This window comes from Perna viridis, chromosome 12 (genome assembly GCF_037379345.1).
Source record: "Perna viridis isolate PV_CMFRI_1.1 ecotype Kerala chromosome 12, ASM3737934v1, whole genome shotgun sequence".
Classification (NCBI taxonomy): domain Eukaryota; kingdom Metazoa; phylum Mollusca; class Bivalvia; order Mytilida; family Mytilidae; genus Perna; species Perna viridis.
In genome coordinates, this window is record NC_142456.1 from 17631926 (window position 1) to 17645008 (window position 13083).

The 13083-nt window shown below is 32.5% G+C and overlaps 1 protein-coding gene across 1 annotated transcript; it reads right to left on the reverse strand.

The window, feature by feature from the left end:
- Nucleotides 1–4741: 4741 nt before the first annotated feature.
- LOC148601516 (N-alpha-acetyltransferase 38, NatC auxiliary subunit-like) lies at nucleotides 4742–13061 on the reverse strand. The gene is made up of 4 exons (XM_088556641.1): nucleotides 13034–13061; nucleotides 7816–7924; nucleotides 6791–6862; nucleotides 4742–5025 (listed from the first exon to the last, which is right to left on the reverse strand). Exons 1-4 carry the CDS (start codon nucleotides 13049–13051, stop codon nucleotides 4907–4909), a joined length of 318 nt encoding a protein of 105 aa, XP_088412767.1. The 5' UTR covers nucleotides 13052–13061; the 3' UTR covers nucleotides 4742–4906.
- Between the last annotated feature and the right edge of the window lie 22 nt (nucleotides 13062–13083).

The window sequence follows — 13083 nt, forward strand, 5'->3', positions numbered from 1 at the left end:
ACCTAAGAATCATGCAAATAAAGATAAAAAAAGTAATAGGCAATCTTTTTTTCAATTTCTTAAAAAAAGTTTAACTTTGCAATAGTCACATACACAATACAATTACAAGTTATATGTGTGTCAAGGTTGGAAAAGTGATTTAAATTGTCCAAAAAAAATTAGATGAATTCTGCTGAAAAATACATTTTTTTTTCACTGTAGATAATTCAATTTCCCCCCCCCCCTAATTAACAAACCTCCCTCATTTCTCAAAATTGTTCTCAGAATTACTAATATAACATACTGGATGCTTTTACACTATAAATATTCTAACCCATGCATGATTCTTGGGTGCAATTCATGAATACACCAAATTGGCCTTTTCCTAAGAATGACCAACATGAAATTACATATTAAAGGACAAACCTCCTTATGCTGAATCATTTTGGTTGATTATATAGGAAACTACTGGAGCAGGTCCCCTCTTACACTAGCCATTGCCCAGTTCTACAATTTTTGGAATACCCCATTATACTGGATTCAAAATACATGTAGTTGGATTAGACAGGTTTTTGGACTGTATCAGATGTTATACACAGGTTATGTACCTGTATCAGATGTTATCATTGTACTTTTTGTCTAAATTAGGTAATTTCATTGCAGGTCAATGATATATTATACAAAAACAAATAAAATGACTTTAAAATAATTTGATCCCAATATTAAAGCCAATTATCGTCTTCAATGCTAAACCCATGTAATTTGAATAGGTTTACAACAAAAGTCAACCCCCCTAAAGAAACTTTCTGTATCAATCACAAAACCAAGGCAGCAACAACCACTGAAGAGTCTTAGTACAGAGGTTGATATCTTATGTAGTACCGCAGACACCAGGGGCAAGGATGGTTCCAATCACGCCCCCTTTTTTCTTGAGAAGCACTATATTGTGTGTTGGTTTTGTTAATCTGTTATATTAATTTTCAAGTAAATTTACTATTAGACAGTGCATTTCACTTCTAATATTTTCAATGAACGGCCCTAGAAAATTGCAAAATACGATTTTTATCAGATTAACAAACCAGGTAAAAAGACTAAAGAGGGTAGTTGGAACCATCCCTGCCCAAGTGCCTGTGTGTACTACAACATGTAAAACTAAACCAACCTGGAGTAGATCAAAGATATCAGGTTGGAAGGGGACAAATTTAACTAATATTCAAAGAGCATGAGGCACAAATGTTGTGGTAAAATATATGAAAAAAAAAAGATTACATGCAACATATAGGTTTTCTGAGGTATTCTTGGGTATTTCTATGGGCCGAGATAAAGATATCAAATTGGGGGTGTCTCATTTTCTCTAAGTCTACCACTCCCAATACAGCTTCATAATTCTATATACTTTACACAGTACCTATTTGTTCAGTTATATAGCTTGGTTATCATTGGTGGTGTTGAAAGTACAAGCTCACCTAAGAATCATGCAAATAAAGATAAAAAAAGTAATAGGCAATCTTTTTTTCAATTTCTTAAAAAAAGTTTAACTTTGCAATAGTCACATACACAATACAATTACAAGTTATATGTGTGTCAAGGTTGGAAAAGTGATTTAAATTGTCAAAAAAAATTAGATGAATTCTGCTGAAAAATACATTTTTTTTTCACTGTAGATAATTCAATTTCCCCCCCCCTAATTAACAAACCTCCCTCATTTCTCAAAATTGTTCTCAGAATTACTAATATAACATACTGGATGCTTTTACACTATAAATATTCTAACCCATGCATGATTCTTGGGTGCAATTCATGAATACACCAAATTGGCCTTTTCCTAAGAATGACCAACATGAAATTACATATTAAAGGACAAACCTCCTTATGCTGAATCATTTTGGTTGATTATATAGGAAACTACTGGAGCAGGTCCCCTCTTACGCTAGCCATTGCCCAGTTCTACAATTTTTGGAATACCCCATTATACTGGATTCAAAATACATGTAGTTGGATTAGACAGGTTTTTGGACTGTATCAGATGTTATACACAGGTTATGTACCTGTATCAGATGTTATCATTGTACTTTTTGTCTAAATTAGGTAATTTCATTGCAGGTCAATGATATATTATACAAAAACAAATAAAATGACTTTAAAATAATTTGATCCCAATATTAAAGCCAATTATCGTCTTCAATGCTAAACCCATGTAATTTGGATAGGTTTACAACAAAAGTCAACCCCCCTAAAGAAACTTTCTGTATCAATCACAAAACCAAGGCAGCAACAACCACTGAAGAGTCTTAGTACAGAGGTTGATATCTTAAGTAGTACCGCAGACACCAGGGGCAAGGATGGTTCCAATCACTCCCCCTTTTTTCTTGAGAAGCACTATATTGTGTGTTGGTTTTGTTAATCTGTTATATTAATTTTCAAGTAAATTTACTATTAGACAGTGCATTTCACTTCTAATATTTTCAATGAACGGCCCTAGAAAATTGCAAAATACGATTTTTATCAGATTAACAAACCAGGTAAAAAGACTAAAGAGGGTAGTTGGAACCATCCCTGCCCAAGTGCCTGTGTGTACTACAACATGTAAAACTAAACCAACCTGGAGTAGATCAAAGATATCAGGTTGGAAGGGGACAAATTTAACTAATATTCAAAGAGCATGAGGCACAAATGTTGTGGTAAAATATATGAAAAAAAAAAGATTACATGCAACATATAGGTTTTCTGAGGTATTCTTGGGTATTTCTATGGGCCGAGATAAAGATATCAAATTGGGGGTGTCTCATTTTCTCTAAGTCTACCACTCCCAATACAGCTTCATAATTCTATATACTTTACACAGTACCTATTTGTTCAGTTATATAGCTTGGTTATCATTGGTGGTGTTGAAAGTACAAGCTCACCTAAGAATCATGCAAATAAAGATAAAAAAAGTAATAGGCAATCTTTTTTTCAATTTCTTAAAAAAAGTTTAACTTTGCAATAGTCACATACACAATACAATTACAAGTTATATGTGTGTCAAGGTTGGAAAAGTGATTTAAATTGTCAAAAAAAAATTAGATGAATTCTGCTGAAAAATACATTTTTTTTTCACTGTAGATAATTCAATTTCCCCCCCTAATTAACAAACCTCCCTCATTTCTCAAAATTGTTCTCAGAATTACTAATATAACATACTGGATGCTTTTACACTATAAATATTCTAACCCATGCATGATTCTTGGGTGCAATTCATGAATACACCAAATTGGCCTTTTCCTAAGAATGACCAACATGAAATTACATATTAAAGGAGAAACCAATTTGTAACAATTACAAATTATAGATTGAAATGCTTGGTGACAAAAGTATTCAACCTTACATGCATATATGTATAGCAATCCTGAAATAATATCGTAGTACAGAATCAGTAAAAGATGACATGAAAAGTTTTCACCAAATCACTCCAACAAATAAAATTCTCCTCAATATGTCTTGGTTATTTGTCTAGTATTTTAACAATACCCATGATGACCACAGATTGACAGAGCAATTTTAAAACATTTTATATATTCAGAGGATCATGGTGATATGAAGCTGAGATGTGATGCATGAATTGAGGTACAGGGCAGACCCAACATAAAATAAATGTAAACAGTAGAACCTGTTAAGAGGCTATCCTTGTAAAAATCAGGCAGATCCTATAATATGTTGGCACATGGTAAATTTTATTCCACAGATTTTTTTTGTTCCAATGTAATGTTTATATCATATGTATGTAAAATAGAATAAGGATTTTTTTTCTGTTGTGACAATGGATGACTTGGAAGACAAATTTTAAAGATCTTGTACAAAGCAAACAAATTTTGTTGAAAAAAAAACAAGTTATATCCATTTTTCAAATAATGTCCATGCTTTCTATGTATTTTTTTTCTCTTTACCTATACCAATTAATCAAAAACCAACATTAAACTTTGAGAAAAGATGCAATTACAATATGAAATGGATGACAATTTTTTAAATTATAATTTTTCATGTGCAACCCATTGCCTGGTTTGTGCATGGGCACACTCTGAAAAAAACAAAAAACAAACAAAACCTGAATAAACTGGAAACCTGCCCAAAACAAATAACAGTGGCTCTTATGTAAAATGTTCTATTGTTAATAAGTACATTGAAATCAGGCGCGTAGCCGAGGCCAAATTGTAGTGTGGGTATAATTACGCTTAAGGCCCCCAGCAGGTCCAGGGCAGAGTAGTGGTAGTGGTAGTGGGTCCAGAGGGGCGAAGCCCCCCCCATCAAAGCTCCGCGGAGATAGCGTTTTAGAGCATCATTTATGCCTCTCCTGGATGTATTTTTTCTCAAAAAAAAAAAAAAAAAAAAAAATTGGCAAAATTAAGTGCAGGCAAAAGCTTTTTTACCTAACGGCAGCTACATGCCTGGAAATCAGTCTAAAGTGAACCCTAGATCAACCTGTCAAACCAGACATCACCTGAAATTCATAATACCAGGTCCACAGCGTTTTGGACCAAAGTAAACGAAACACCTTTCTGAATGGACAAGACCTAGTCAGAAAATAATACAGTTTAGACAAGTGTAACTGTGTTAACTGATGTATAGATGTATAAAAAAACATGTTTTATTGTTTTGGATCTATTTTCTATGTTCTTTGTTGTGTATGTCTATTTTCCATGTCTGGTCTTTGTCCCTGGATTACATTCTTTTGATTACCGCTATAACCTTGGTTCCCTTGGTTACTCTTTCATAAACAACTGAATATAAATATAAACAATTAATTGCAGGCATTTCATCCACATACATATAAGATCTAGTATTACAGTTACACCTGCGATTATTGGATGGTCTTACTCAACACCATCATTCATGGCACAAGTGTTCATACATGCCACCAACACAGTTGGTGACATGATAGAATGGTTTGTCACATAATATTTGGCTCTTTACAAACATTGTCATTTTCATCAATGTGCACAGTAACAATCTGATGTCCAGGTATCATTGCCAGTCCAAGAATTCTAGGCTCTTCTTTGTCTTCAGCATCTAGAAATGCAATGTAAACATAACTGAAATGAAGTAATTGTTGAGTATGGATTACAACCTCATAACAGTGAATACCAAACTAGGAAAACTGTCAGCAATGCTCACTAACTTGATACCTCCATTTGGTAAGATGCACCTTTTTACCTCCAAATTAATTTGAATCAAAATCTAAAAAAGGGAGGTACACAACAGGAAAATGTAATAAAGATTCTGTAAAAATTTCATTAAATTCCATTCAGTGATGTAGCAGGGGTATGGAACCTAGGAATAAAATATGTTTCTACCAAAGTAAACACAGCCAAATGAGCCACATATGATAATCATATGGTGCTCGATTCATATGATAATCATATGGTAATCATATGACAATCATATGGTAATCATATGACAATCATATGATATTTGAGTTATTTTTGGCTTGAAAACATATGACTATCATATGTTTGTGAAAAACATGATAAATATGATAATCATATGGTGCTCAATTCATATGATAATCATATAATGCAAACCATATGATTCTCATGTGTGGCGCATTCACCTGTGATTACCCCAAAATGTATTTTGTCCCTTTTGGCTCCTAACTCTTTCATGATTAACGCCATTACCCCTCAATTAATCAAACCCAACATCTGTTTGTGTTTATTCTAAAATCAATCAAAAGGTAAAACAAGTGAAGAAGGAACTTAATTAAATGACCTTCATTTGATTTTCCAATATAACTTCATGCTAGCTTAAAGATCATGGCTTGTAAAATGTATATTTTAATAAAAATAATAAAAAATGGTGAGGAAATGAAAACAAATAGGGCATCTAATGGGACAATGAACGATACCCCACTTACTGCCCACCATGTTGCAAAAGTTTTTTTTGGGGTAAGAACAACTTAAAATGGCCATAACTTTTGTATAAATGATCCAATCATGCTAAAATTTAAACTTGCTCTGAATTTTGTGATACTCGATAAATATATAAAGTTTAAAAAAGGTACTTCAATATCTTCTAAAGTTATCTCTGGAAACACTCGCGGACAAAGGACATGCACTTTTTTCGGAGGGTATCGCATAATACCGCACCACTCATGTCTGAGTATAAAAACTAAAGGTAAACAAGAACGCACCTCCTCGCCTTGAATTTTGAGTCCAAAAAATAACTCACAACAATAAAGTTTACACATGGATGAAAAACAAACAAAATTATACCAAACTAAAATTTGAACAACATGAACAATACACTTTACTACACAAAAACAAGAAAGATTAGGATCCTTCTGTTTTCATTAGGCAGAGGTTCAAATTTACCTCTGAGTATAGAAGGACCAGAACCTTTGTAGACTTCAAATAAAAAGTCCTCTTGCTGTAAACCATAGGTCCATATTAGAGATTATAACGTATTGAAGATTCAGCATCTAAGCTATTGAAACACGAAGCTGCATGCATTGTCGTGCTATGCATACCCCCACTAGTACATTTGTATATAGAAAGTTGATATCGTAGAACAACCTAAATTGCTTACAACATATGCCTTGTCTATATGAAGCAGTACACAAAATTTGAAATCAATCTATACATTGGGAGATGGGATAATTACGGTGATAATTCGGTTGAACAGTCAAGGTGATTCCAATATACCACCCACTCCATGCACTTCTTGAGGGGTAGAATAATAAAAAGTCCTGGGTGAAAATAGGAGGTTCCTGGACCTATGACCTACACTTAATTTGATCTCCTGTAATTTTTTTCATCCTATCATCATTTATAGTTACCTGGAGATTTTAGATATTCTTCACATGATCCAAGTATGACATTTCTGTCCTTGTCTGTACACACAAAAATACCTAAAAAAAAAAAAAAACAAATTATACTGTACAGTGATTTTTCTGCTTTTTCAAAAGGTGCCTGTGCCTTTCAATTTAGGGAAAAGTATGGAAATACATGTATGTAACAAACTCAGAAATTCATAATATGACTACCAGTATATTTCATCACACAGCTTGCTACAACAGTTCCTCAATTGACAGCTCTCTTTACTAAAATTGAAAGGTAAGGGAAAAGTACATTTTGAAGTTTGAAAATTTTCGCCTTCTTTGGCAAGCCCTGACTGTACATGTCAAATTGAAAATTCAACAGCAGAATTTAGGGAATTTTCTTGAAAAAATTTGGGGAAACTTAGTCTTTCATATCTCTGGCATTAGGAAACAGCCTTTTTCAGGTCTATCTCGTATATGAAAATATCACTGCTGTACATAGGCATTTATGAGTTAAGACCCATGTTAGTCAAGACAAGTTTGTCATTACAGTATAAGTTGTAAAATCAATTGAAACAAAGACATTTACAGCATCAAAGACATTTTATGATTTTGCTCAATCAGTTGTCACAATACCAGTTGTAGGAAATAATGATGATATTCTTCCTGCACGTAGGTAGATTGAAGATAAAATGCAGCTTTTTTGAAGGAAATTGGTATTTATCATTTATATACTTGTCTCTAAATAAACTTATTTCTTCCACTCTTGAGAGAAATGTGTTGTCTTGTCTATTCACTCTTACAAAAGACAGAATTCATCTAAACTCATGCAAATTAATCATCTAAACTTGTGTAAGTCTGCAAGAACCTACATGTATCATTTTCACATTACTATGTTTTATAAAATTTATACCATACTTTCAAGGAAAATATCAGTTCATACAAAAATACAACAACAAAAAAATCATGTAGTCAGTTGATGTTTAATGTTTATAATAAATTGATATTCAAGCTTTCAATAATTCCTTCCATTAATCACTTACCAATTAAAGTTCTGCCGTCTGTCATTTTAATTTTCATGCTTTTATTTAACCATTTTTCTAGCTTAATTTTTCCGGGTGACTTTTCTTCTTCTTCCTCCTTTCCTTTATCCTAGATCGAAATAAAAAAAGATGAAGGTTTTTCAATTATTGCAAAAATCATTTATTAATTAACTGGAAAGGGTTAATCAAGGAGCTAAATTAACTATTTTCAAAAACTTCTAAATAAGACACTGATATACAAATGTACATGTATGTATGTATCAAAGAATTCAATACATCCACATGTACACATGTATCTTGTTTGGAGGCTTATTTTCAACAAAATCTTAACTGGTCTTGTAATCATGATTTCCAAAATTCTTTAATGGTCTAGTGTCAACAGAACCATAAACCAGTAAATTAAAGGACTGCAGAGCTTGAACAGATGTCAGCAAAGTTAAGAATTTAATATTTAAAATGCCAAATCAAAGTTGAGATACATGTATAGTACTTTCATGTGCTTAGTTCAATAAATCTATGAAACAGCAATGATAATTTGCTTTTTATTGTAAACTAAACCACAACCTAATTTTGTCAACTTGCGAAATATCCAATGATTCTGCTATAAATCGTATGTAAGTGGGAATAAAAGAATTGTTTCAATCGTTAATTTTTTTCAATTTAAAGATCAATGTTTTCATTACGCATAACTACAGATTGAAGTTTTATGGTTGTCATAATGAACTAGTGGATTGTTACGGTGTATCCACCTGCACTATGAAAACTGATTTGGGAAATGTATCATAGTTTTCCTTTCCTCTTTTGTCTACCCCGGACTTTACATTTTATGAGCAACCCAACAGGTGTTTCTAGAAAAGCAGAGGACACTTACCTAACCGGTACATCTGGTCCATGCTCCCAGTTTTTTAGTGGAGTCCGAGTTGCTCATTTACTTTTGTTACTTTGTATGTATTATTTTGGTTAATTTATATACTTTGTTGTGTTTGACTGTTTTCCATGTCTGGTCTTTGTCCCTGGATTACATTCTTTTGATTTCTGTTGAATCTTGGTTCCCTTGATTACTCTTTGAGTATTCTTACAATAACTTTTTATTAAAACCTTTTTTATCAAAAAAGTTATAGGAAATTGTCTTCAATATTTATTTTTCACTTAACATTTCAGCAAATTTTCTGTGAATGAGCCTAATTCTACTTTCATTATATGGGGTATGTGACATTGCATGAAAACATGGGCCGAATGTTCAAAGGTTCTACAATTGTACATGTATTTCATTATTACCATTTTACTGTTTTATCCATGCAAAACTACTTGTCATCTACTGACTCTAGAATACTTTTTTATAAGTAAATGACAAATGATGGTATCTATTTATTTTGCTATTGTGACTTTAAACAATAACATTCATATTTTTCCATGTGACGGGTGAGCTGTAATATATTTACTTAGCATGTTAAGACACACTATCTCATAATGATAAATATGTGGTCTTAATGTCAATATACATGTATGTAAAATGTCTGTAAGTATTGTTACGCAAATATCATGTTCTCTGTATATTGTATTTGACTATGCTTTACCCAATAAACTAATATTAATTTAAATTTGCAGCACTCAAGACATTGGAGTGATCGACCCTTTTGTGTTAATTTCTTAGCAGGCTCAGACAGTTCTGCAGGGTAAACATAACACCTTACCAAGTTTGGATGAACAAAGTTAAAACTCCTATTTTTAATACAGGTACAAATTCTTTATTGGCACAAACTCATAAAGGCAATATGGTTATGACCCAGCTACAACATATACATATATATCATGGTATGTAAACAACATGGCATAACATGTTACAAATATTAAAGATGTTAAAATAATGATGAACTGCATGAAATCAAATCAATTTTTTTCTTATTTCGAGACATTCTAATATATATGTACATGTTGTACATGTACAGAAGTCAGTTTTTGTACTAACTTATTATTTAACATGGTTTGTACAGTGAAGTTGAAATTGTTGTTTTTGTTTATTTAATAGTACTTAATTTTTACGAGTAGAGTTAAGCATTTTTATTGATACCGTTTACATTGTCAGGGTTCTCCATGACCTCTTTTCGCATGGGGCTGCGCCATGTATTACTGTCCTTGTATCATGTGTTCATTTTATGTGCGCCAAGTATTCAAATTTGCATCACACATTACAAATTAGCAATGTATTTCCCAATTACGTGTGCTTATTAATCACCTATATCTGTCATAAATCAATATGATTGGCTTGTGTGCTTATTATAACGGTAATACAATGTTTTGATTGGCAATTTCCTGGGGGTTTAATGTGTCAGGGAGTGAAAACGTGTGTAATCAAATCTCCAATCTGTCAAATTCGTGAATGTCACTGTCAGCAAAATCAATAAGATTAAAATAAGCTGAATGATTTCTACTGTTTTTTAATGAATAAAATTTGAAAACTTCATTTAATAGTAAGTATTAAGAAAGATAATAGAAAGTATCAAGAGTTGAAATAAACTTGAGAAAGATGGGAGAGAGGGGAAGACGATATTGAATTTATATAACAATGTCTCAATGATCTCTGCATTTATCTGACACAGAAAAGCAATCCAATTTGCTGTTCTTTTTTAAATGGGTGATGGATCGACCCCCAAAAGCTCTAAAATTTGTTTAATGATAGATTCGGACGAAAACGACATTTGACTGTCTACATTCTTGTGCTTAAATTATAAAAAAAATTTTCATGGCATCAACAAAATGACCACACCTACTAGTCATTTTAATTTCTTTAGAGCTGTGAACCTATGGTTGAGCGTAAAGGGAAGGGAAAATTTCACTTTCGTATAAATGGTTAGACAGCACAGATAGAAAGATTTACCATAGTTGTTGATTATAAATTTCTATGTTGAAGCAGGGGCTGCTCTGGCTTTCAAAATTCTGTCGCCAGAAAAATCGCCAGCTGCCAATTTTTTCCGCCAATTTTCAGAAATTTGAGCCAAAATGGGTGCCAAAATCTTTTTTTTTCTAATTTTTAAATATGACAGTAATAAGTCCAGTGATGAGTTCTCAATTCATCAAAATAACCCCTTCATTCATGACATACATGTATCCAAGATTCACTCTTGATGCACGTATAAAGCAGGTTTTTAGCTCTAGTCTCAGTCAGGATATAATACCATTAGTCACTTTTTATAGGCAAAATAATAAAGTACTACTCCAGAAAAAAAGGTGTTTTATTTTATATTTTAAGGACTTCATATTACTAAGCTCATATAGTCCCTAATTTTATTGTTGACCTTTGTCCTTTGTGGTCTAATTAAGTTTATCTTAAAATATAATTTTGTTTTTCATTTATAAATTTTCAACAAACTTAATTCTTTTTTCAAGTGATAAAATTTCTAGCAAACAATCATTGACTATTAATTTTGTCCCTTTTCAATTATCTTGAATTCTATTTATCTGAATATAATTAGAATTTGGGAATCCCCATCTATTTGTTTACCGATTTTCCCACCAAAAAAGGCATATGACAAAAGTGTAAACAAATGTCATCCATTTTCTTTTATCAATTCATGCTTTTCAAAGTGTTTTAGACACTTCCTGATGGGATAATCATTCTTTATTGGATTTAATTTATTCTGTTATAAGGTAAATCTGTTTCTGAATGTATCATATGGTTTAACAGGGCTGTGAAGCTTGTATGTAGCCATGTGCACATAGTCATGATTGTGTTTACCTTTGACCAGATGATAAGATTTTTGATTGGCTCGATAACACATGTATAATTACATCTATGCTTGGTGTCACATAAATAATATACTGTTAAAATTTGAATAAAAATATTTTCTACAACTTTATTGACACCTACCGTCGTTTAAATTGTCTTAAATGACTTGCTCATTCGTTTAGCCAAACGGCTTCTCCCTAAACAAGTCGCTTATTAGCTTAAATCATGCGTAACAAATCCTTACGGGAAAATCCCATACTAATTTCTGCCATGTTGGTTTCTACGGGACGATTTGTTTAATAACGAAGTTCGTAAGTTCCCGTTGAACTCCGGTGACAATCGTCTGCTTGATCAACTTCTCGGTATTGTACGTTGTTCGCATAAAATAAATCCGAGATATCTGAAATAACGCCAAAATGCATTTTGGGTTCTTCGGTTTTTAGACAAACCATTTAAATGTAAACAACATCTCCTAGCAACCCGATCACTGTAAACATGGCCGACTTTTTACAATGTAATATTGGCACCAAGAATTAAAATCTGACCGGAATTTAACGATTCAATGTTTGGCTAAACGAATGAGCAAGTCATTTAAGACAATTTAAACGATGGTAGGTGTCAATAAAGTCGTAGAAAATATTTTTATTCAAATTTTAACAGTATGTTATTTATGTGACGCCGAGTATAATTGACACCTCCAAGGAGGATAATGGTGAGTCACGGTCAAATTACTTTTGATTGGCTTCAGTCTTAAATTGGTCATGGTCAATTTACTTTGACCAGGTGTCAACACAATTGTTTAATTGGAGCGAATATCCATTGCTGACAAACTTTGTCAATTTTAATACACAAAACCTAGGTACCAAGAAAATCGCAAGAAAAACTAGTTATTTTTGTCGCCAGATCAAATAAAAAGTCACAATTTGCGACATTGGCGAAGCCTAGCACTATCCCTGGTTGAAGCTTGTGCTATTAAAAATGTATCATTCAACCCCATCATATTTTCTTTGGCAATTTATTTTCTGTGTGAAAGGACAAGCGCCATGATGAACATTTCTCCAACTGAAGAGTGAGCCATGTGTTCATTTTGATCCATGGAGATCCCTGCATTGTATCAAAAATGTTTTTCATCTTTAATTGATGAATGCTCAGAAAATAAAGCATAGGGCAGCTGAAGGGTATGTTAATTATAGTTAAAATAAAAATAATTTCTTTTATTTTGACGTGTATGCCTGATGGAAGCAACCATGGATTTTTTTTATTGTAGTATACTTTAGTTTAAAAAATCGCCTCCCAAGACATGAAGATATCGATGATCTAATCCCAAAATGGATTATGTTTCATTTTGCAAGGGCTAGAACATTATTTTGCGTTATGTTATACGACCTATTAAGCACAGTGTTTGTCAATCTATGTATCAATCTTTTCATAAAAATTCTATAACCTCCCGCGAAAAAAATTCGTGAAAATGAAAAATAAAAATAAAATAACCTGCACTTCGCCTGCCATTTTGAAATTTTCAAAAGTTAAATGGAACGAAC

What these genes read in the sequence shown, in the direction of transcription:
- LOC148601516 (XM_088556641.1), bottom strand. An exon ending in AGACGGCAGAACTTTAATTG is followed by an intron (nt 6,863 to 7,815) that starts GTAAGTGATTAA and finishes TTTTTTTTTTAG; the next exon opens with GTATTTTTGTGTGTACAGAC. An exon ending in AGAATATCTAAAATCTCCAG is followed by an intron (nt 5,026 to 6,790) that starts GTAACTATAAAT and finishes TTGCATTTCTAG; the next exon opens with ATGCTGAAGACAAAGAAGAG.